Source organism: Salvia hispanica, chromosome 5 (assembly GCF_029641045.1).
Source record: "Salvia hispanica isolate PSC_SH4W2 chromosome 5, Shi_PSC_v1, whole genome shotgun sequence".
Lineage (NCBI taxonomy): Eukaryota > Viridiplantae > Streptophyta > Magnoliopsida > Lamiales > Lamiaceae > Salvia > Salvia hispanica.
In genome coordinates this window covers 18042920-18063886 of record NC_142696.1, presented here as the reverse complement: position 1 = coordinate 18063886, position 20967 = coordinate 18042920, and the positions used below count along the sequence as shown (strand labels likewise).

At 37.5% G+C, this 20967-nt stretch overlaps 2 protein-coding genes and 1 pseudogene across 3 annotated transcripts; 1 reads left to right on the top strand and 2 right to left on the bottom strand.

Moving 5' to 3' along the window:
• Positions 1 to 1728: 1728 nt before the first annotated feature.
• Positions 1729 to 3401, bottom strand: LOC125186606 (large ribosomal subunit protein eL28z-like). Of its 2 annotated transcripts, XM_048083004.2 has the most exons (4): positions 3272 to 3401; positions 2942 to 3091; positions 2370 to 2530; positions 1729 to 2060 (listed from the first exon to the last, which is right to left on the bottom strand). In XM_048083004.2, the coding sequence occupies exons 2-4, from the start codon at positions 3087 to 3089 to the stop codon at positions 1938 to 1940; spliced, it is 432 nt and encodes a 143-aa protein (XP_047938961.1). In that variant the 5' UTR covers positions 3090 to 3091; positions 3272 to 3401; the 3' UTR covers positions 1729 to 1937. The 2 variants fall into 2 exon arrangements, with proteins under 2 accessions (XP_047938961.1, XP_047938960.1); XM_048083003.1 differs by lacking the exon at positions 3272 to 3401 and having other exon boundaries at positions 2942 to 3107.
• Positions 3402 to 6980: 3579 nt separating this feature from the next.
• Positions 6981 to 8819, bottom strand: LOC125189750 (glycosyltransferase BC10-like). Its single transcript, XM_048086989.2, has 2 exons — positions 7808 to 8819; positions 6981 to 7725 (listed from the first exon to the last, which is right to left on the bottom strand). Exons 1-2 carry the CDS (start codon positions 8306 to 8308, stop codon positions 7084 to 7086), a joined length of 1143 nt encoding a protein of 380 aa, XP_047942946.1. The 5' UTR covers positions 8309 to 8819; the 3' UTR covers positions 6981 to 7083.
• Positions 8820 to 12162: 3343 nt separating this feature from the next.
• On the top strand, positions 12163 to 20167 carry LOC148926387 (protein HEADING DATE 3B-like; annotated as a pseudogene).
• The last annotated feature ends 800 nt before the right edge of the window (positions 20168 to 20967 follow it).

The window sequence follows — 20967 nt, the reverse complement described above, 5'->3', positions numbered from 1 at the left end:
TAGATCTCATGAGAAAAAAGAGTTTCTAAAATTAAAAAGTGCATATTTTTATAAGACGGACTAAAAATGAAAGAGTGTAAATTCTGGTGGGACGGAGGAAGTACTACTTAACCCTCAACTCCGGATTGGGCTTTACTTGGCCCACTAACAAGTTTCAGAATAGTGTTACCTTGCTTGCTCAGAAGATATGGAGTAATTCATCCCACATATTCTACTAATAATACTCCCTCCGTACCATAATAATAGATACATATTTTTTTGGTACGGAGATTAAAAAAAAATTGTGTTAAATGAGTTAAGTAAAAGGAAGAATAAAGTAAATAATGAAAAAAAGGTAGAGAGATAAAAAAAGAATAAAGTAAGAGAGAGTAAAATAAATAAGAACAAATGTGTTGATTTTTATAAAAAAGATAAATGAATTATAAACAAAATTCATTTATAAACATGACTGAAATGAAAAGTGGCGGTGTTTAAAAAATTTGCATTAAGAAAAGTCATCATTTCAATCCCATATTCATTGAGACGGGTGCGGATTTTAAGAAAAGTTTGAGTGTAATAATTAAAGTGTGTGATAGTGGAATGTGAGACCCATTTATATTATTATTTGTTTTATTCATAATGAAATCTAACATTAAGATTACAACTACTATGCTGAAATGAAAAGTGGCGGTGTTTAAAAATTTGTGCACAGAAATCAAACAAAAAATTGCGGCAAAAAAGGAATTCCATTTCATTAATCCTAATCCAAAAATGAAGATTACACTTAATGAAAGTTTCAATTCATTTTCCCCTCTTAAAATTCAAGAGGGAAATTTAAACTCAATTTCAGTCATTGAAATTCCCTATAAATACAGTCGTTAACTATAACTTCTCAAAAATCAAAATCCAAAAGATACAAGTTCAATTTAGCTAGAGTTCTTCATTGAGCAATGGATGGAGAGCAGAGGCAGTCCATATTTATAAGCACCAACATGAAGAACAACATTGCTCAGTTCCTGATGAAGAACAGCCATAATGGAGTGCTGACCAAAGGGGCTATGAAAGAAGCTTCATCACATTTCCAGATTTCCAGGAAGACAACTTCTCGAATTTGGAAAGCGGCATTAGAACAAATGCTAAGGGGTCAACCTGTTCATATGGTTGGAAAAGTGAGAGGATATCATCGTGTAGATAAACTCGAAATTGATGAACAAAAGGTACTCTTACTATCCATGCTAGAAAGATCTTCAATAAGGGAACAGTGGGATCATTTTTTATACTCCCAAGATAAAATGTCTAACCGGGACTCCTAATGGCGGAATGATGAAAAGGGTCAACCGAGACTCCTATTCGCGGACGGAGAGAGTATTAAACATACAAAAATGGCAAATGACTCCATTGTTGTGGAATGGAGGGAGTATTGTTAGAGTAATTTATAGACTTACTAAATAAAATACTAGTTGTTAGAATTTGTAATGGTAGCAATAATAGATACCAGAATATCTATTTCATACCCATTTAAGGACGAGACCTTCTCATGTTTATATTTTATTAAAATTTAAATTATCATTTCAATCCCAAATTCATTCTTTTCCGATCAAATCCACTGAGGAAACAAGTCATCATTTGATTTGTGAAAGCTAAAGGATATAAACAAAATTGAGCACTTGCAATGTTCAACATATGGCATTGTATGATGAATAGAAAGAGAATATCTAAACAAATAGATGAACAACAGAAGTATCAAAATTTCTCAAAAAAGATTTCACTCCATTTGATAAAACAAAGTCTCAAGGATACATGTAAAACAAAAGGCAATGTTACCAACTAATGTCTATTTGTGTCCAAATCAAAAACTCATGAGAAAATGAAATCAGCAAAATCTTTAGTATTCAATTAAGCATCCAGATGCTTGGAAAGGCAAACGAGTCCAAACACCTGCTTCTTCTGACTGTGTTCTAAGATGATTGCCTGTTCCTCTTCTTGGCGCCTGATTTGGCAACCTTAAGGCTTCTGTGGACAACACTCAACCTTGCAAGAGCTGCTTTCTTCAAGTCAGGTCTATAGTAGTTATCACACACCTTCATGGAAATGTAAAGCAAGAGTTAATATCTAACATTACAAGGGGAAAGAAGCAGAGCCAAAAAGATGTAACCCCCAACAACAAAGATATAATAGTGAATTAGTGATGTATTAGTATTACCATTTCAAACAAAGCAGCAACATCTTGAATAAGATTTTACTATACTATCATATGTGATGGTACAAAATTGAATCCCAAATGAGCAATAATCCAAGCATAAATTATACTAAATGAAATTTTCAAGAATCAATAAACTAAACCATTATGTTAATAGTGAATGAGGTGAGTAAACCATAATATAGTTTACCTGGTTTGAAACAGCCTTGGCCATTCGGTGAAACTCCTTCTTCATGACAGACTTGTTGAGCAGAGTGGATGGCTTGTTCTGCTTCTTTGTTTTTGTGGTAGCAAGGACCACGGTCTGATCTTTTCCTGGTTGAATGGTCACAGTTTTCTTGTTTGCCAATCCTATTCACAATAACCAAATAATAAGCAAACATATTAAACTGAAATGGAATGGAAATCAATCACAAATACTCAAAGTTTTCTTGCTTGCCATTACCATGGAATGGAAATTAATCACAAATTAAACTGAAACAAGAATTCTTAATCACTCAAAGTGATAGGTGAGTCAAAAATTGTGGGCCTAATTCATTTTAGACCATTTTACTCGCCAAACAAATACTCTAATTTCTACTGAAGCTGTTAATGCATCAAACTATCCTAAAGCTTTCTACTCCTATAAAGGGAAAAGCAATTTAGGGTTTAGAAGAGATTAAATTTCCTGGAATGATTAATAAGAAATCAAATCCAAAATTAAAGCCAATCACAAGCTCAAAAAATGTAAAATACACAACATATTAAAACATTACACACAACCTGAGTGCTTGAAAGAGTGGATGTTGTAGAGATTGTTGGGCTCCTTGCTAAACTTGACGCTAGCTGTTCCATTTCCGAACTCCTTCACCAAAAAAGAGTTGTTTTTCTTCACGATCTCCCAGATGAGCTGCCCCGGCACCGTCGCCATTTCTGAAACAAGCAAAGACTAAATCACGAAAGGCAATACACCAAACAATATCAATGAAAAGCCTTTGCAAAGAAAACACAAAATTGTATAACTCTAGTAACAGGGGAAAATAAAAATTAAGCCAACAAAACACAAATAAATCCAACGATTTAACCTAATTGCAAGGTTTGGCGAGGGCTTACCGTAGAGAGAAGAACTGGAGATTCTAGGGTTTTGCTCTGACGGCCTCGAGAGTGAAGGTAGCTGACGAAAGGGATTGATTTAGCGCTATATATTGTAAACTTATAAACCCTAGCTATGGCGTATGATGGGACAAAAATGCCCCTCTCATACTCAATATTCACAATATTCTTGTTTTATTTTATTACTCACTCCGTCCCAGATAATTCGACCCAGTATTCCATTTCGGATTGTCCCACATAATTTGTCCCACTTCACTTTTACCGTTTTTGGTAGTGGACCCCATATTCCACTAACTCATTCCTATTCACATTTTATTATATAACTAATACTTTAAAAGTAGGACTCACATCCCACCAACTTTTTCAACACACTTTCCATTACATTTCTTAAAACTCCTGTCGGGAAAGTGTCCTGAATTATCTGGGACGGAGAGAGTACTATTTACTTAATGTTTTAAATTACTGGAAATTTTCATGCACTTGAAATTTAATTTAATTCCAAAAAAAATTTTCTTCAAAATATTATCACAGTCTTTATGCGAAATTTTTTTTATATGCGTCTGAAAAACATATGGCTAAAATGATTAAATTGTGTTACATTTAAGAAAAAAATATATACTAGTGGTATATATTTCCGATATCTTGATATTGGTGTATATATTTCCGACATTTTTATTATCTAATGCATTAGTCTCTCGACCCTTTTCATGATGATATTAAAAAATAAAAATAAATATACTAACTTGCGAGTTTTTTTGGAAAAAAAAGTAAAACAATAATTATTTTCTCCCAAAATCTTTTAACTAATTGACCAGAATAAAAATTTCTTAAAATTTTGTATGGGTATCTTTCTGGCCTATACAAGTACAAAACTAATTAGAGACATATGACCCTAGCAAGGTATACAAAACAAATGGAGATCGGAACTTAGACTAAATAAATTTTAAGATTATTCCTCCCATAATCTCAAATCCAGTCTATAAATAATCAACCATCGGATGATTAATCAAAGGATAATCTATTCCACCAACGGGTTGTAGTGCGGAGTTGTGGTGACCTTGAGGTCACGGGTTCAAACTTCACCACCTGCTGGAAGACTTTCGGCATTAATCCGCAACTCGATCGAACAGGAATGGTCGGATTCCTCCAAAAGACAGGATTCGGGACACCTGTGGACCATGGTCAAACCAAAAAGAAAAAGAAAAAAGGATAATCTATTCCAAAAATATTTACATTGCCAAACATAGTTTAATTTCCAAACAGAGCACCCTAATACCAGATGCATTTTTCCGAACCCAAAATTATTACATTTCAAATATAATTATGTTGTGATGAGTGGAGTATTATATATAGAGGTGTCAAGTGGGCCGGGCCGGTCCAGCCCGGCACAGGCCCATGTCTGAAGCGGGCCGGGCCGGCCCTGGGTTTTGGTATTTTTAATGAGCCCAGCCGGCCCGGGCCCATTTGGCAAGTGGGTCGGGCTGGGCCGGGCCTGGGCTGGGCTGGGCCGGGCCTAGTTTGCTAATTAATTAAATGGCTAAATAAAATTATACTTACCTTCATTGCATGCATAATAAATTATAGAACTATGAAAAAAAAACAATTATTGAACTATGATATGGTGTGGAGTAATATAATTATAGGTTAATCAATCAACTAATTACACACATATAAATTAATTTTGCTCCTATAATCCCACTATTCCCACAAAATTAGGAGTTAACATATATGCTACTATTATGGAACTATTTTAAATATTACTAGTAATAAATCAAATATAACTACTATCTATAATTATGTAAATCAACTACAATTCAAATGTAATTGGAAATCAAATTTAAATAAGTGTTGACCTAAGTTAGTAATTAAATTAATTGATTTTTTTGCATAATATTATTAATAAAATATATGATTATCTTTAAAATATATAAATATAAAATAACATGCAATCTAGTAATAAATTAATAGAAAAGATATGAATATGTAGAGATAATATCTAAATTTTTTACCCATATGAATACACGTAAGATAATAAAGCATAATAGATAATACATATTTATACCTATCACATAAATATAAATGACTAATCAATCACTTTATATATGGAACTAATCTCTTCAATTATATAAATCAAGTAATAAATTCTAAGATACACTATTTTTAAAAGGAAAAGTAGTTAACAATTAATCTATATAACCATGGAAATAAAATTTGAAAATATAAGTTTTAATTTAGATTGATTAGGTAATTTATTTAATACTAAATAGAATAAAGAATATGTATAATATGATATGAAAAAAACAAATATATTCACATAATTAAGAATATATACTATAAAATTGAGATTCTGCCGAGCTGGCCCGGTCCTGGGCCTGGCCCGGGCTTTAAGTGGGCCCGGGCCGGGGCCGGGCCTGAGTTTGAAGAAAGGCCCAATTGGAGCCCGTTTAACCTACTAAGCCCAGCCCAAGCCCGCTCCATTTCATTGGTGGGCCGGGCCTGGGCTGGGTCGGCCCGGCCCGTTTGACACCTCTAATTATATACTACTAACATAACCACTTATTTACTATTTGTAAAAGTTCAAACTTCAATTTTTAGTGTTTTAGTTTTTTTAGTGTTTTAGTTTTCTCATTACTGTGATACTATGACCTAGACATTAGACAGTAATTAATTTCAAAATAAAGAAATTTTTTGGATAAGCTCACAAGAGATTCGGATAAACTTTTTAATATCCTTGCATAATCGGGTTAAGATATTTATCACAAATCCATAAACGGTATTAATTGGATACTAGTTGAGTACCCGAATACGGGTTTCAGATAATCGAATACTAGTTGGGTACCCGAATACGGGTTACGGATACCCAAAATCCATAAAAATCTTACATCAACTACCCAAACCCGTAATGTCGGATTTTGGATACCCAAAACTCATTGGGTATAAGGTCAGGTTTTGGGTACCCAAAACTCATTGGGCCAAGAACTAATTTTGCACCCCTACCTACAATGCTACACTAATTCGTTTAGTAAAAGATTAGCAACCAATATTCGAAGAAAAAAACAAGGATCTCTCTCTATCAATGTACATGCAGGTAAATCATAGTTTGAGCAGAAGAATTTGGCTGACTAATTAAAAAAAAAAAAAAATCTGGAGTTTGAAGCCGATCAGGAACTTACTCCAAGCTGTGCTTGTTTGAGAAGATGATTCTTCTTAGTTTTTGCTCTGAATTCTTAGGTGGATTCCTTTGAGTTGAGAGTGTTTCTTTTGAGTGGTTCCTTGAATTATCTCCCACTTCACCATACTTTCTTGGTGTCAACGTGGTATCAGAGCTCTAGTTATGGTGGGATGTCATAGACGTGGGCCAAATGCCGAAGGTCCCGTGGCTCTAGAAAGAGACCATTGGATAATAAGTTGGATGATTTAAGTTGGATAATAAGTTGGATGATTTAAGGAGATAAGTGCAACAACTCACAACATTGGGAACCTCCGGAACTTGACGGCCATGTTTCAGAAGTCGATTTCTCAGATAAAGAAACCAATCCATTCCATGATGGACACAACGAAGAATCGAGTTAAAACGAATCAATCAATCAATCACCAGAAAATAACAAAATAGAATAAAGACACAAAGTACAATAAGTCGTATTGGGAAAAGTCCTCATTCGGCAAGACGAATTAGCAAGCAAGCTCCACAAAGTATCATTGCACGAACTCTCAACTTTCATTAAACAAACCAACATGGTACTCTCCCCAATTTCTTCATTAATGAATCTTCACATTCCAAAAAATGTATCTCATGTTAAAAAAGAAGTCCATCAATATCCGAAAAACTCCAACGAATTGCTCATCAAATGATCCAAAGCAGAAGGAGCAATCTTCCTTAGAAACATAAAACATAGATTGGTAGTGTGATTATTGTACATGCACGATTCACCATCAACAACATCCTTGAAGAAGTTCTCGGTCAGCTCCCCCACGTCGTACAAGGCCGGGTGGGGCCCCCCCCTTGACCAGTCGACCCACGTGAGGGTCCGGTTGGCAAGGAGGCGCGGCGACAGCAGGGTCAGCATTGTGGGCAGGTAATGCTCATCACTATAGCAGCTGTCCGCCCTGCAGAAGTACTTAAACTTGGGGTAGTAGAAGGTGTCCCGGACAACGTCCACTGCCAGCTTCCTGCTGAGCTCGAACCACTGGGACCCCTTTCGCCAGTCCAAGAGGTTCACCTCTGGCTCCATCCCCCAGTTGTAGCGCCCCCGGGCGTTCGGACTGTCCTCATCAAAGGCCCCAAGGAAGCTCAAGTGGGATTGGGAGATGTGAGTGTAGATGGTGCTGAAGTTTTTGAGTGGGATGCATGCTTCAGACACGAGAACGAACCACTCGTTCGAGACATCCAGCAGCGCGTTGGCAAGGAGGCGCCTCTCCGCGTCACACATGCTCATCCTCCCCCACTCAGCAACCTTATAACAACAAGAAAACAGATAAGGAAAATTGCTACAAACTTAAAAACTTGTCAAACATATAAATGAGATGTATCAATACCTGGCTAGGTATCTGCCTGCCATAGAAGGGGGAAGAAGGGTCAAAATCGGGATCATAGGTAGGCGAGGAGTGGATGTAGATTGAGTAAAGGCGGTCGTTGCCTTGGAAAAACTTGTCCCAGAGAGGGGAGAGGGGAAGAGGCCCCCTTGTCAAGAACATGAATGCAATCTTGGGAGTCCTGTTGGAGGGGAGCTTGTTAAGCGATGATGAGGCGCACGAGAACAGCTCTGTGTCGTTCATCTCGTGCACGAGGGTCAATGGAGGCCTAGTCCAGCTCGCCAAGCGTTGAACGCAGGCCTGGTGGGTGTGGATCCTGGAGGAGGAAAAGTCGTGGATGCGGATGCAGCCGTAGGTATACATACTGACATAGAGAAACACTAGGCCTACTCCTAACAAGAGGAAGAGAAGCAGCAGCCTAAGAGGCAGATGCTTGTTGTGTTGGTGTATAATAATCCTTGGAGGAACTTGGCCTTCCTCTAATGTGCTCACTCTAGATTGCATCTCTTTCTAACTAACTCAATTTATGGATTCTATACTTAGGGAAGTGTTGTTCTGTTCATTAGTCTTGATCCCAATTCAGTCATGAACAGAGAAGCCACTCATAAGAGAATTTATGGAAGAAATAGGAGCATTTTTTTTCATCCTTTCAAATCAAGAATTCTTGTGTGCTACCAACTCAAAAAAAGATTCACTACTAAAGAGGAATGTGGCATGAACAAGAGGTATTATAACTTTTCAGGACATGGGCATTCAGAAAAATTGAATCTTTACAACAAATAATTGAATAACCACAAGAATGAGAAGGGCCAGTTCCTTACCAAATGGGAATTAAGATCATGCAGCTGATTTTCTTGCCAAAAATGCAAGAACATGGGGCATTTGATCGTACGAGGTAAAACGAAAATGGATGATTCAGAATTGTGGTGGCAAATGGGGTGTTTTATTCGCTATCATGGAATGAATTCAACAAGAAATGGGAAATAGCGTCTGGGTTTGAAGAATGAGACTGATTCTTGAGATTTATGAGTGCTTTAGATTTATTCTTTTCAGAATCAGCATTTTAAGTGAGATTGGATTTGGAAAATTTTACGTGCTGATTTTTGGGAAGTGAGGAAACATTAAAATGTAGGAGAAAAAAATATGGGAATCTGAGACCATGTGTTATGTAATTTCATTCGCCTAATTTTCTTGTAATCTAAACATGTCACACCAACCTAGTACTGTATTAAATTTTATATGTCATTGCCGGTGGTACTATTTTTTGAAAAAAAATATTATTATTATTATTATTATTATTATTATTATTATTATTATTATTATTATTATTATTATGTTGAAAAGCAATATGTATTGAATGCACACAAGTTTGAACGTTGAACGCATGTTAATTTTTGGTTTAAACAATAACAAAGAAAATTCAAGAAAAATGGAAATATAATATTTCCTGCGTCAAAATGAACCAACAGCTTTGTATGTAAAGTAATATGGAAACTTTTATATTCGACTTACTTATATCGTTTCCTCCATTCAAATATATATTGTTCTTTATCAGTCATCTCCGAAAATATACTTGATTTTCCTTAATAATAGTGCATTAAATCTTACTGATTTCCTTAATTATAGTGCATCAAATTTTATTTTCCGTAAAAACCTCTAGTATGTGGAGTAGTTGATTTCCTATTAAAGTTGAGCATTAAATTTTATTTTCCGTATTGTACGCCTCCTACAGGTTTCCTTTCTATGTGGTTAGATCGACGTAATATTAGATGACATTAACATTCCTTTGACTACTATAGTAGTCAAAATCCAGAAAAAAAAACAGCTTATTTTGATCAATATTACTACCACTGTTTATTTATTGAATAAAAAAGGAAAAATATATTTAAAAGTTTGTGCTAATATATTTTTATTACATTAGATTATTTTATAAACTTTTTATTTTATTAGATCTTTGTATCAATATATTTTGTTTTAAAAATTTACTATAATTTTTTGTATAATTAGGCGAGATATCGAAATTTTGACCCCTCTTCCAATTTTGTAGTGATGCGTTTTATGAGATCATGAGGTGACCCTCTCCTTTCGCCGATTCTAATCTCTTTCTCCTCACCACCTCTCTCCTCCTTCTCTCATGGGATCATGTTCTGTCTTATATACTAAATCCTTTTTTCTTGTGTTTCTTTCACCTGGACTTCTGTCACACTCTTTTTTCATTTCTGATTTTATCCCTCTAATTCACTCGCATTTTCTGGGACCTATCGTGTACTGCATTTTTATCAGTGGCGGATTCAGGATTTTTAATTCGGGGGTACAACTTTTATATTGATTTAGAGTACTCCTTCCGTCTCAATTTAAGAGTTCTAATTAGTTAGTGCACTAATTTTAAGAAGTATAAAGAAAAGTGGATTGACCCTTGGATTAACTTTTTTGATCTTAAGATCATAAGATCTGATGGTTCAATTTATTTCATAAGTATTATTTTTTTAATCACTAAATATCATATAAGGTTAGTAATGTCAATATGTAATGTAGATTGTTATGGTAATCCCTACAATCTTGCTTATTTCTCTTTCTACTAACAAATCATATACATGATTTATGAGTTAACATTCAGCAACTTCAATTCCTTCACCATCTATTTATCTTCCATCTTCATCAACCGCAATTCCAACAATCTTCCATTATAATTCTTTCCATGAAGATTTATTATTTGTGAATAAATAGTTGCCAGATTATTTGAGTTTTTAATATCCTTTAACACTCCGTCGCCGTATCCGTCTCCTTCATCGATAATTTTTTCTCCAGATCTAATATAACTGTAACTAAATACTCCTTAACAATATTTTCTCATCTCCTTCTTCACTTCATCTATCAGTTATCCTTGTAATCTATAATTTATATGACACATTCTGGTAGTCCGTTGTTTTATATGACTCGAATATTGGATTATTATGACCCAATTTACTCATAAGATGACATGATCCAAATATTCATTTAGTATGACCTAAAAGAATAGAAGATGTTTGTGTCATTGTTTGTGTCAAAAACATGAGAATAATCGTTTATTTTACTCCAGTTTGTTTGATACGAACATTTCGATCAAATTTATTTGACGCATTTTGGTACTCCGTAGTGTTATATAATGACTCGAATATTGGATTATTATGACACAAATTATCCATACGATGACATGACCCAACTATTCATTTAGTATGACACAACTATACAATGACCCAAATGTTGGTTTATTTTGACACAAATGAAACATATAGCTATGACACAAATGAAACATACATAGCTATGAACCAAATATTCGTTGATTGTGTATATTAGAGTTTTGATTTTGCAGAATTTGTAGGGTGGATATATTCAGCGGATTTTGTGGTGAAGGAGAGTGGATTGGTGAAGGAGAGAGAGTGGATTGGTGAAGGAGAGTGAATTAAACGGCGTGGGAACCTAAGCACCAAATTAGAGTGTCCGCTCTTAAAAAACGGAAGGACAGTTCATTATTTTTTCTATTCCTAAATTACCCTTACCATGACACAAATCGTCTTAGATATGCCATAAAATTTTTTTACAGCAATCCAAATCGTGGTCATTCATCTACAAATCTAACGGTCCATATGTAGGTTGTATTTCTATACTTAAGGGTATTTTTTATAGATTAAAACCCTATATATATATATATTACATTTATAATAATATTTGAGTGAAATAAGTTGGTGGAATGTGAACCTACTTACCATTTATGGTAAAAATGAAATAGGAACTGGACGGAAATAACAAAACATGACTCTTAAGTTGGGACGTAGAGAATATTAAAATTCGATCGATCATTTTTCTTTTATTTTATTAGTTGCGACTTGTGAATATCTTATATCAATATTTTTATTAATTGTGAATGAATTATATATGTATACATAAAAATATAATGACTACAAAATATATAAAAACATAATAGCTATGAAATAGAAAGAAGAAAAAACAAAATGGAGCAATATACACAGTATAATTATAAATAGCAAAGCATGAAACAAAAGGAAAAACAAAACCTTGAGAGAAGAATGCCACCGCTGGGATTCGAACCTGGGAGAGTGACACCACTGAGCAGTATTCTATCGTTGGGCTAAACTATGTCTATTTTCAATATCTAAGAAATATATATTAAAGAAACAAAATTTGGGGTTACAGTGGTACCCCTTGTCCTCCACTGGATCTGCCAGTGATTTTCATGCATAGTTTGATGTGTTTGGATAAACACTCTTTCAAAAAGGCAATCTTTATGCAATGCAAGGATTTGGGTTGGGCTGAGATGTATGGATATTGATTGATCATAGCCATATTTGGGGTTTCACATGACTCTTTCCCAAGAGTATATTTTGAATTCAGAAGGTCCGGAGCTCAGGTCCGGACCTAGACCGCATCTGCCTATGCTAGGCTGTACTAACTTCATCTCACAAGCATCTCCAAACTAACTTCATCTCACAAGCATCTCCGAGCACGTGAGTCTGACATATTGTTTTTTTCTTTGTTTATTTTTGTTCGGAACTTGACTTGAGCTAACCGTTATGTGTGGAGTAGAATTGTGTAGGAGAGTCATTGGTTCTCTTTCGTTTCATGAAGCATGAGCTTGTTTTGATGCATTGAGTAGAGCTTGTGTAGCTTACTTTCTAGACAACTTTATACTTGAGTCATGTGTACGAGAGTCGTCAGTTGGATATTTCGATTGTTGCTCTTTTTGTTGTTGAGAGATTCGTTGCTCTTGCGCACGACTACATAAATACGAATTTTGTGATCCATCCATCTTCGAGGTCATGCATATTTAGTTAAGTACGAGAGCTTTGACAAATCAAGACGATAGTTTATGTTGTTTCCACTGGTTGAATTTCTCGACCGCATTAGTAGACTAGAGCTCAAAGTATTTTTCCTTGGCATTTTCGAAATAGCTGCAACGAGAAGATCCTAGTATATAACTTAGGAGCACGAAGATGGGGAGTATCTAGTGTTCCGTTTACTCAATCATGACAAAGAAATGAAAATTTGTGCGAGTGTTCTTGAGGTTTGTTTCACATGTTTTACTTTTTTATGCATACTTGCTAGTTTTTGTGATGAATATGCTTTGAAATGGCTTGTTACTTTAAAATTAGAGACCATATGCTCTCTCAAATTCTTGAATTTTTTAACATTGTAGGTTGCTGGTGTAAAACGGAAAGTACGGCCTGTATTGGCTTCCATGAACGGGTACCCTACCGTGGCAGAGTTGTACTACTCTCCTTGTTCTGGTGGGGTATCGGGACCTGCAAATTATCCGGATCCAATTTCCTCCAAATGTATCTCAGTCCAAGCACCGTATGGCTGTTGCACTGACGAAAATGATTGAGTTTCATCTTTTCTTCAGCCTAGGAAGATTCTCACCTCTGGCAATCCTCAGCTGCGCGTGAAAAAAGAGAAGCTGGATGCCTTTAGTAAACAATCTCTGAGTAACGGTGGGAATAGAATATCCCGCTCGAGCATTACAGCCCTTCAACACGATCACTTAAAGAAAACCAGCACGGGAGATGATGAGACGAACAGATTAGATTTCCCTAAAGCGCATCAGCTATGTGTGGAATTGAAGAATATGCACAAAAGGAAGACCGTGGCTGATGATACGCTTGCATTATGTGGCGTTTCCTCGAGAAAAAGCACTTGTACAGTGGATGATGATAAGGCTTCTTCCTCTCCCCTAGCTGGAGGCTGCAACCAACAGGCGAACATTGACAACGATCATCTGTCACTGAAAATAGGAGATGCGGTCAAAAAGGAGGAAACCTCGGATACCTCCATAGAGGACTCAATAGATTTAGCTAGTGGCGAAGCTGTGGGAGTTATCGGCCAGAGGGTGTTCTTGAAAGCAAGGAAAACAATGACCCAGTAAGCATTTCGACTAGTTTAAATTCCATCTTCTGTGGTCTGATGCTAATGCAGATCATTTTTCACCCGCAGCCAACAGAAGATTTTTTCTCTGCAGGTGTTTGAGCTGCACAGACTTGTAACTGTAAGTTCGTAAGCATTTGAAGCCAGCTTCCTTTGGAGGGGTAAATGTCTCTTTTCTAGCCCAAAAGTATGCACGAAATCCTAATCTTCGTTCGATGTGGTGTGATAGGTGCAACGACATATAGCTAGATCGCCACAACTCTTGCATGAGACCACCTTTGACCCCAACCCGCCATCCATCAAATTTCCTCCTATCAGCAAGTTGCTCTATGTATCCCCAGTCGATCCATCCCCGCCCCTTGCTAAAGCAAAAGTCGACCCTCCCAAGTCCAATTTTGCATAGATTTTGGATTGCTTCCGTTGCCTGTATGCGATTTCGAGAAAGGAATTCTTGCTCCACATAAACCTCTCCCAACTTCCGTATCCATCGCCACTGATCCCAAACCTGCACCATGGTGCTTGCCTGTTCCAATGGGGAATCAATGGCTGGTCCCGGTGAGATCTCCCTCGGAGGGACTGATATACAAACCATACCCTGGGCCATGTTTCCCAACTGTTGGTTTCATGGCTCCCGTCTATGGTGTTAACGTGGTGATCAAGAACATTGATGAAGATCTCCCAGATCGTAAAAGTACTACCAGCTGTGAGAGTGCAGTGACTAGGCATGTGGTTCAAATAAATGAGCTTGTAAAGGAATAAGGGGAAGCGGCTTTATGTCAGAATATTGCCGTAGAGGATTATTTTGTAATTTAGATACAAATTGGGATTCTAGTAGCTTCTTCTCGATAGTATATATATGTAGTTACTGTTGAATTGTCCAATCAATGAAAATACTGTAGGAAAACATGTAACATGTGGGAAATTCCTAAAGGCTAGGCCTTTGGCCTTTCATATGGTGTAACCTCCAAAAAGCATTATGGTATGCCTTAATGTCAAGACCTTTGAGGTGGTCTCCCCTATCCTATAAATAGGTGGAGTTTGGGAGAGGAGAACACACCAACAATCATTCTCTCTTCTCTCTAAGCTCTCAAGCATTCTAGTTCGCATCTTAGGAGCATTGCATAGCTCGGTTCTCGACTCCAATTCAAGTTCGCCGGAGCCTACGAGTTTGAGGTGCTTCAACTCGGTAGGAGGAAAGTCGTTTCATCTTTGGGGACGTTGCGCCAATCCGTGAGCACTAGCCGGGGCGTATCTTGTCTTGCGGAGAGAGGGTTACCTCGACTCGACTTGAAGAAGACAATAGTTTGCATCTTGTTCTCTTATTGTATTTCTTTTGTTTTATTTACCTTCTAGTTTTTGGTTTTTTTGTAATAGCAAGAGTTGCCCGTGTAAAGGCTACACTATTTCCAACAATCGCAAGACGAGATAGTGTACTCTTGCCATCATCATGTCGACCGAAGCCGGAGGAAACATAAAATTCAAAGCTGGAATGAAGCAACAAACAGACGCAATGTCGATGCGTAATGAAGTGATTAATTTCTTGAGATCCATTCTCTTGATTATTGTGTTTATCGTTTGTCATTTGACAAGCAAGACCAGTTTTGACTTGGTAGTAATAATGCATGTGATGTTGAATATACAAATGCATATATGGTTCAAGATAATTGTGTACTTATTGATGGAGACAATATTGTGCAAATTATTTGAACATGTTGTTATAAACAACAAAGATCACGAGGTGGTCGCAATGTCTCCGACGTGAACCATGATAATAATCCAAATGAATGGTTTGTTGATACGGGTGCCACATGTCATGTGTGCTCCAAGAGAAGCGTTTTTTCTACTTACAAATCTGTTGGAGGTAGAAAAGTACGCATGGGAAACCAAGCCTCTTCTGAGGTGGTTGGTGTGGGTAACGTGTTCCTAAAATTAGGATCTGAAAAGGTTCTTACCCTTAAGGATGTGCTGCATGTCCCAGGCATCCGAAATAATTTGGTGTCAGGCTCACTTCTAGTAAATCATGAATTTTCACTAGAATTTGAGTGTGAAAATGTTATATTGACCAAGTATGGAAAGTTCATAGGTGAAGGTCACCTAGTGAATGGGCTTTTTGAGCCGAATGTTATGGTCATTCACCGTGGAAAAGCAATAAGCAATAAGGAAGATGACACATCTTCTTATTTGCTTGAGTGCTCTGATTTATGGCATAAAAGATTGAGACATGTAAATCTAAATGCTATAAAAAGATTAGTAAATCTTAATTTACTAAAAGTTGATGAGTTTAATTCACAAAAGAAATGTGAAGTCTGTGTTGAAGCAAAAATGACCAAGCTGCCGTTCCGCTCGGTAGAACGGAGCACAAAACCTCTAGAATTGATCCATACAGATATATGTGATTTAAAATTTGTGCAAACTAGAGGTGGTAAAAAGTATTTCATCACATTCATTGATGATTGCACAAGGTATTGTTATATTTACTTATTAAGAAGTAAAGATGAGGCAATAGAAGCGTTTAAAGACTTCAAAAATGAAGCCGAAAATCAACTTAATTGTCGAATTAAGTGTGTTCGAAATGATAGAGGTGGTGAATATGTGGCGCCGTTTGCAGAATTATGTCATGCAAGTGGTATAATTCACCAAACCACGGCTCCATATTCTCCTCAGTCGAATGGTGTTGCTGAGCGCAAAAATCGAACACTGAAAGAGATGATGAATGCTCTGTTGATTAATTCAGGATTACCCCAGAACATGTGGGGGGAAGCTTTGCTAACTGCAAATTACATCTTAAATAAGATTCCACTCCAAAACAGGGATGTGACTCCTTATGAATTGTGGAAGGGAAAGAAACCTTCATATACATACCTCAAAGTGTGGGGGTGTTTAGCAAAGGTACAAGTGCCGCCTCCAAAACAAGTTGCAATTGGCCCTAAAACAGTCGATTGTATCTTTATTGGATATGCATTGAACAGTAGCGCATGTCGCTTCTTAGTTCATAAGTCAGCTATACCTGATGTAGCTGAAGGAACAGTAATTGAGTCAAGGAATGTTGTATTCTTTGAGAATGTGTTTCCTTGCAAGAAGCAAGATGATCGTTCTAGTGAAAGAATGATGGATGAAACCACTAGTTCTAATTCTCCAAAAGTGACGAGGACAAGTCCTGAGGATGTAGAACCAAGACGTGGTAAAAGAGTTAGAGTGGCTAAGACTTTTGGTCCAGACTTCATAAATTTTATGTTGGATGGTGAACCAAAGTCACTATCAGAAGCATTGTCTGGCCCAGACGCAGTGTAGTGGCTAGAAGCTATCAACAGTGAAATGGAATCCATTATGCTAAATAACACATGGGTGTTAGTAGACTTGCCGGAAGGCTGCAAGGCCTTAGGGTGCAAGTGGATTCTGAAAAAGAAATATAAACCCGATGGTACTGTAGATAAGTACAAAGCTCGCCTAGTGGTGAAAGGCTTCAAGCAGAAAGAAGGGCATGACTTCTTTGATACTTACTCACCCGTTACGAGAATAGCTTCCATCCGGGTGCTTCTTGCGATTGCTGCGTTGCACAATCTTGTGATTCACCAAATGGATGTGAAAACTGCATTCCTGAATGGTGATTTAGAAGAAGAGATATACATGGAGCAACCTGAAGGGTTTGTTGTACCCGGGCAAGAACGCAAGGTATGTAAATTGGTAAAGTCTCTTTATGGATTGAAGCAAGCGCCGTTGCAATGGCACTTGAAGTTCGACAATGTGATGTTGTCAAATGGATTCACTATCAACGAGTGTGATAAGTGTGTTTACATTAAGAACACAGATAACGAGTTTGTTATTATGTGTCTGTATGTTGATGATATGTTGATAATGGGCAGCAATAGTCCATTATTAACGAGACAAAAAACATGTTGAAAAGAAATTTCGATATGAAAGATATGGGTCTAGCTGATGTGATTCTCGGAATCAAAATAGTGAGAACTAATGAGGGAATTGCTTTAACGAAATCTCATTATGTTGAGAAAATACTTAAGAAATTCAACTCGTTTGATTGTAAGCCAGCAAAGACTCCCTTGGAGCTCAATGTCCATCTAAGCAAGAATATGGGTGAGCCTGTTGCTCAAGAAGAGTATGCAAAGGTCATAGGAAGTCTGATGTTTATCACGAACTGTACTAGACTAGATCTTGCTTGTACGGTGAACAAGTTGAGCCGATTCACGAGCAATCCAAGCAAGGTACATTGGAAAGCTCTGTGCAGAGTTTTGAGATACTTGAAGTACACTATTGACTTTGGACTGCACTACACAAGATATCCCCAAGTACTTGAAGGGTATTGTGACGCAAATTGGATCTCTGATTCTAAAGACTCATTTTCAACGAGTGGGTATGTGTTCACTGTGGGCGGTGGTGCTGTTTCGTGGAAGTCAGCGAAACAGACGTGTATTGCTCGCTCCACCATGGAATCTGAGTTTATCGCTTTGGATAAAGCAGGGGAAGAAGCCGAGTGGCTCAGAAATTTCCTAGAATGTATTCCATGTTGGAAGAAGCCAGTGCCCACAGTAGTGATACACTGTGATAGCAGAGCAGCTATAGGTAGAACACACAGTGGCTTCTATAATGGTAAGTCTCGACACATTCGTCGACGACATAATACCGTAAGGCAGTTGATCACAAGTGGTGTTATCGCAGTTGACTATGTTAAGTCAGTGGATAACATAGCGGATCCATTAACAAAAGATTTAAACCGTGATCAAATGCATAAATTGCTAAAAGGAATGGGACTGAAAACCACATCTTAAAAGATGAGTATAGTGGTAACCCAACCATACGATTGGAGATCCCATGGGATTGGTTCAATGGGAAACAAAGCTATACAAATCTAGTTGTAACACTCAGAAGATTTTAATCTTCGCCCATTCTTCAGAAAGCATTGAGTGTTGTAACCTGCACGTGGTAAGAGGTTAAGTCTTTTGACTTTTAATGATTCTTGAAATCTCAGGGAGATGAAGTATGGCAGGATACTCATGAAAGAATCACCTATGTAAGTGAGAAGTGGGGCCGCTTCGTGTGTGTGAGTCACTTATGAATTCCAAAGAGGTGTTCCATGGCCGAAACGGACACAAACGTGAGAACTGATGGAGTTGAAACAATATTGTGTTGATGCTATTGACTAGGCATACACCAAGGAGGAATAGTTCAAGGCATCGCGTCTACTAGCCCGCCGGTATGTCCGATAGTGTTGACTATGGAAGGTTCAAAACCACAAGTTACCTTTCCAAAGACAGTATCGTTTCTCGAGAACTGAGCAAAGAGTCTGCATACATGCATTTGTGTCTGGCGTTGGTTTGAGCTTGCGGCGCTCTAACCAATGTGGGGGATTGTAGGAAAACATGTAACATGTGGGAAATTCCTAAAGGCTAGGCCTTTGGCCTTTCATATGGTGTAACCTCCAAAATGCATTATGGTATGCCTTAATGTCAAGACCTTTGAGGTGGTCTCCCCTATCCTATAAATAGGTGGAGTTTGGGAGAGGAGAACACACCAACAATCATTCTCTCTTCTCTCTAAGCTCTCAAGCATTCTAGTTCGCATCTTAGGAGCATTGCATAGCTCGGTTCTCGACTCCAATTCAAGTTCGCCGGAGCCTACGAGTTTGAGGTGCTTCAACTCGGTAGGAGGAAAGTCGTTTCATCTTTGGGGACGTTGCGCCAATCCGTGAGCACTAGCTGGGGCGTATCTTGTCTTGCGGAGAGAGGGTTACCTCGACTCGACTTGAAGAAGACAATAGTTTGCATCTTGTTCTCTTATTGTATTTCTTTTGTTTTATTTACCTTCTAGTTTTTGGTTTTTTTGTAATAGCAAGAGTTGTCGGTGTAAAGGCTACACTATTTCCAACAAATACATGATCTGATATTCTATCCCATTGTGTTCCTTTCTCTCAACATGACTTGCACTGCAGAGTTCTTTATATGGGAACTGCCCCCCGATAAGCTTAAGCTCGTTGGGAGGGGATGGCATCCCCCCTCCAAACGAGCAAGCAAGCGGAGGCTTCTGCAGCACCGAGCTCGGACAAAGCTACTTGCAACCATATCCAATGCCTTTGCTCCATCAGCCGGAGCTCAGGCAGGGGACCTTGATAAAAGCTCGTCCTCGAATTACTTCATGCCAAATCAGATTCCGTGCAAAGTGTCGAGCCAGAGAATGGTAGTGTCGGAGTGTGGTGCAAATCTGCATAGCATCGAATGGAAGTGAAATGCTGGGTAGCACATGCACGGAGACTAGCCCTCCCGAGATATTGGAAGGAGACACGCTCATGCTCTTCCCCACCAAGCCTTCGCTGCAGAGGAACGAGCAGAGGGTGCAGGCGATCAAGGTCGTCCCGCACAATGGATGTCAGCATCGGCCTCAGCAGCGCGGATTTTCCAGTCGATACAAGAAGAGAGGAGACAACTAGAGTAGCTCCTCAATCACCTTTTCTTCATACAAGCTTCATAAATGATCATGTTGATCACCAATTTTGATAGTTTTGATCGAATTTGTTGTTTCAATTGTATATATTCAACCACAGAGAGAGAGATTGATTTCAAACTTTCAATAATGTTCCTCATCACAATTTTGATCGTAGTGAAATCAAATGTATTAAAACATGAGAAATTTCGTGCAATTATATAAAATGCATATGTAATTTATTGCCACACATTTTGTAAATAACGTTGTTTTTGAAGATCTTTTAATAGTGTCATGGGAGGGCTTTGTTGGAGCTGGAAGAATACCGAATTTGTATTTAATTTTAGAATATCATGTCATGTTACAATATTGATAATGTTGTTTTAGTTGAAGAGAAATTAGGCGATGTTGATGGCAAAATATCCGCAAACAACGCAAAACTAATGAACAGATCATGTATGGTAAGCGATCAACTAATGGACAAGTCAAGTTTTCAGTATTATAATTAGGCATGCTTATTCGGCTGGTTCCGGTTCTAACCGGACCGATTGACCGGTTAACCGATTTTAAATTTTCATAAATCCTAGAATCGGAACCGATCAGTTCCGGTTCAGAACCTGCCGGTTAAGAACCGGTCGATTCCGGTTCCGAACCGAAACCGATGTGTAATTTTAATCCGAATTTATTTATAATTTTAAATAGTTCAATACTAAAAAAAAAATAATCCAACATCTATAAATATAACATATAATACCTAAAAATTCAAATAAATACACAAAAAATACAAACCAATAATACAATAATATTCATAT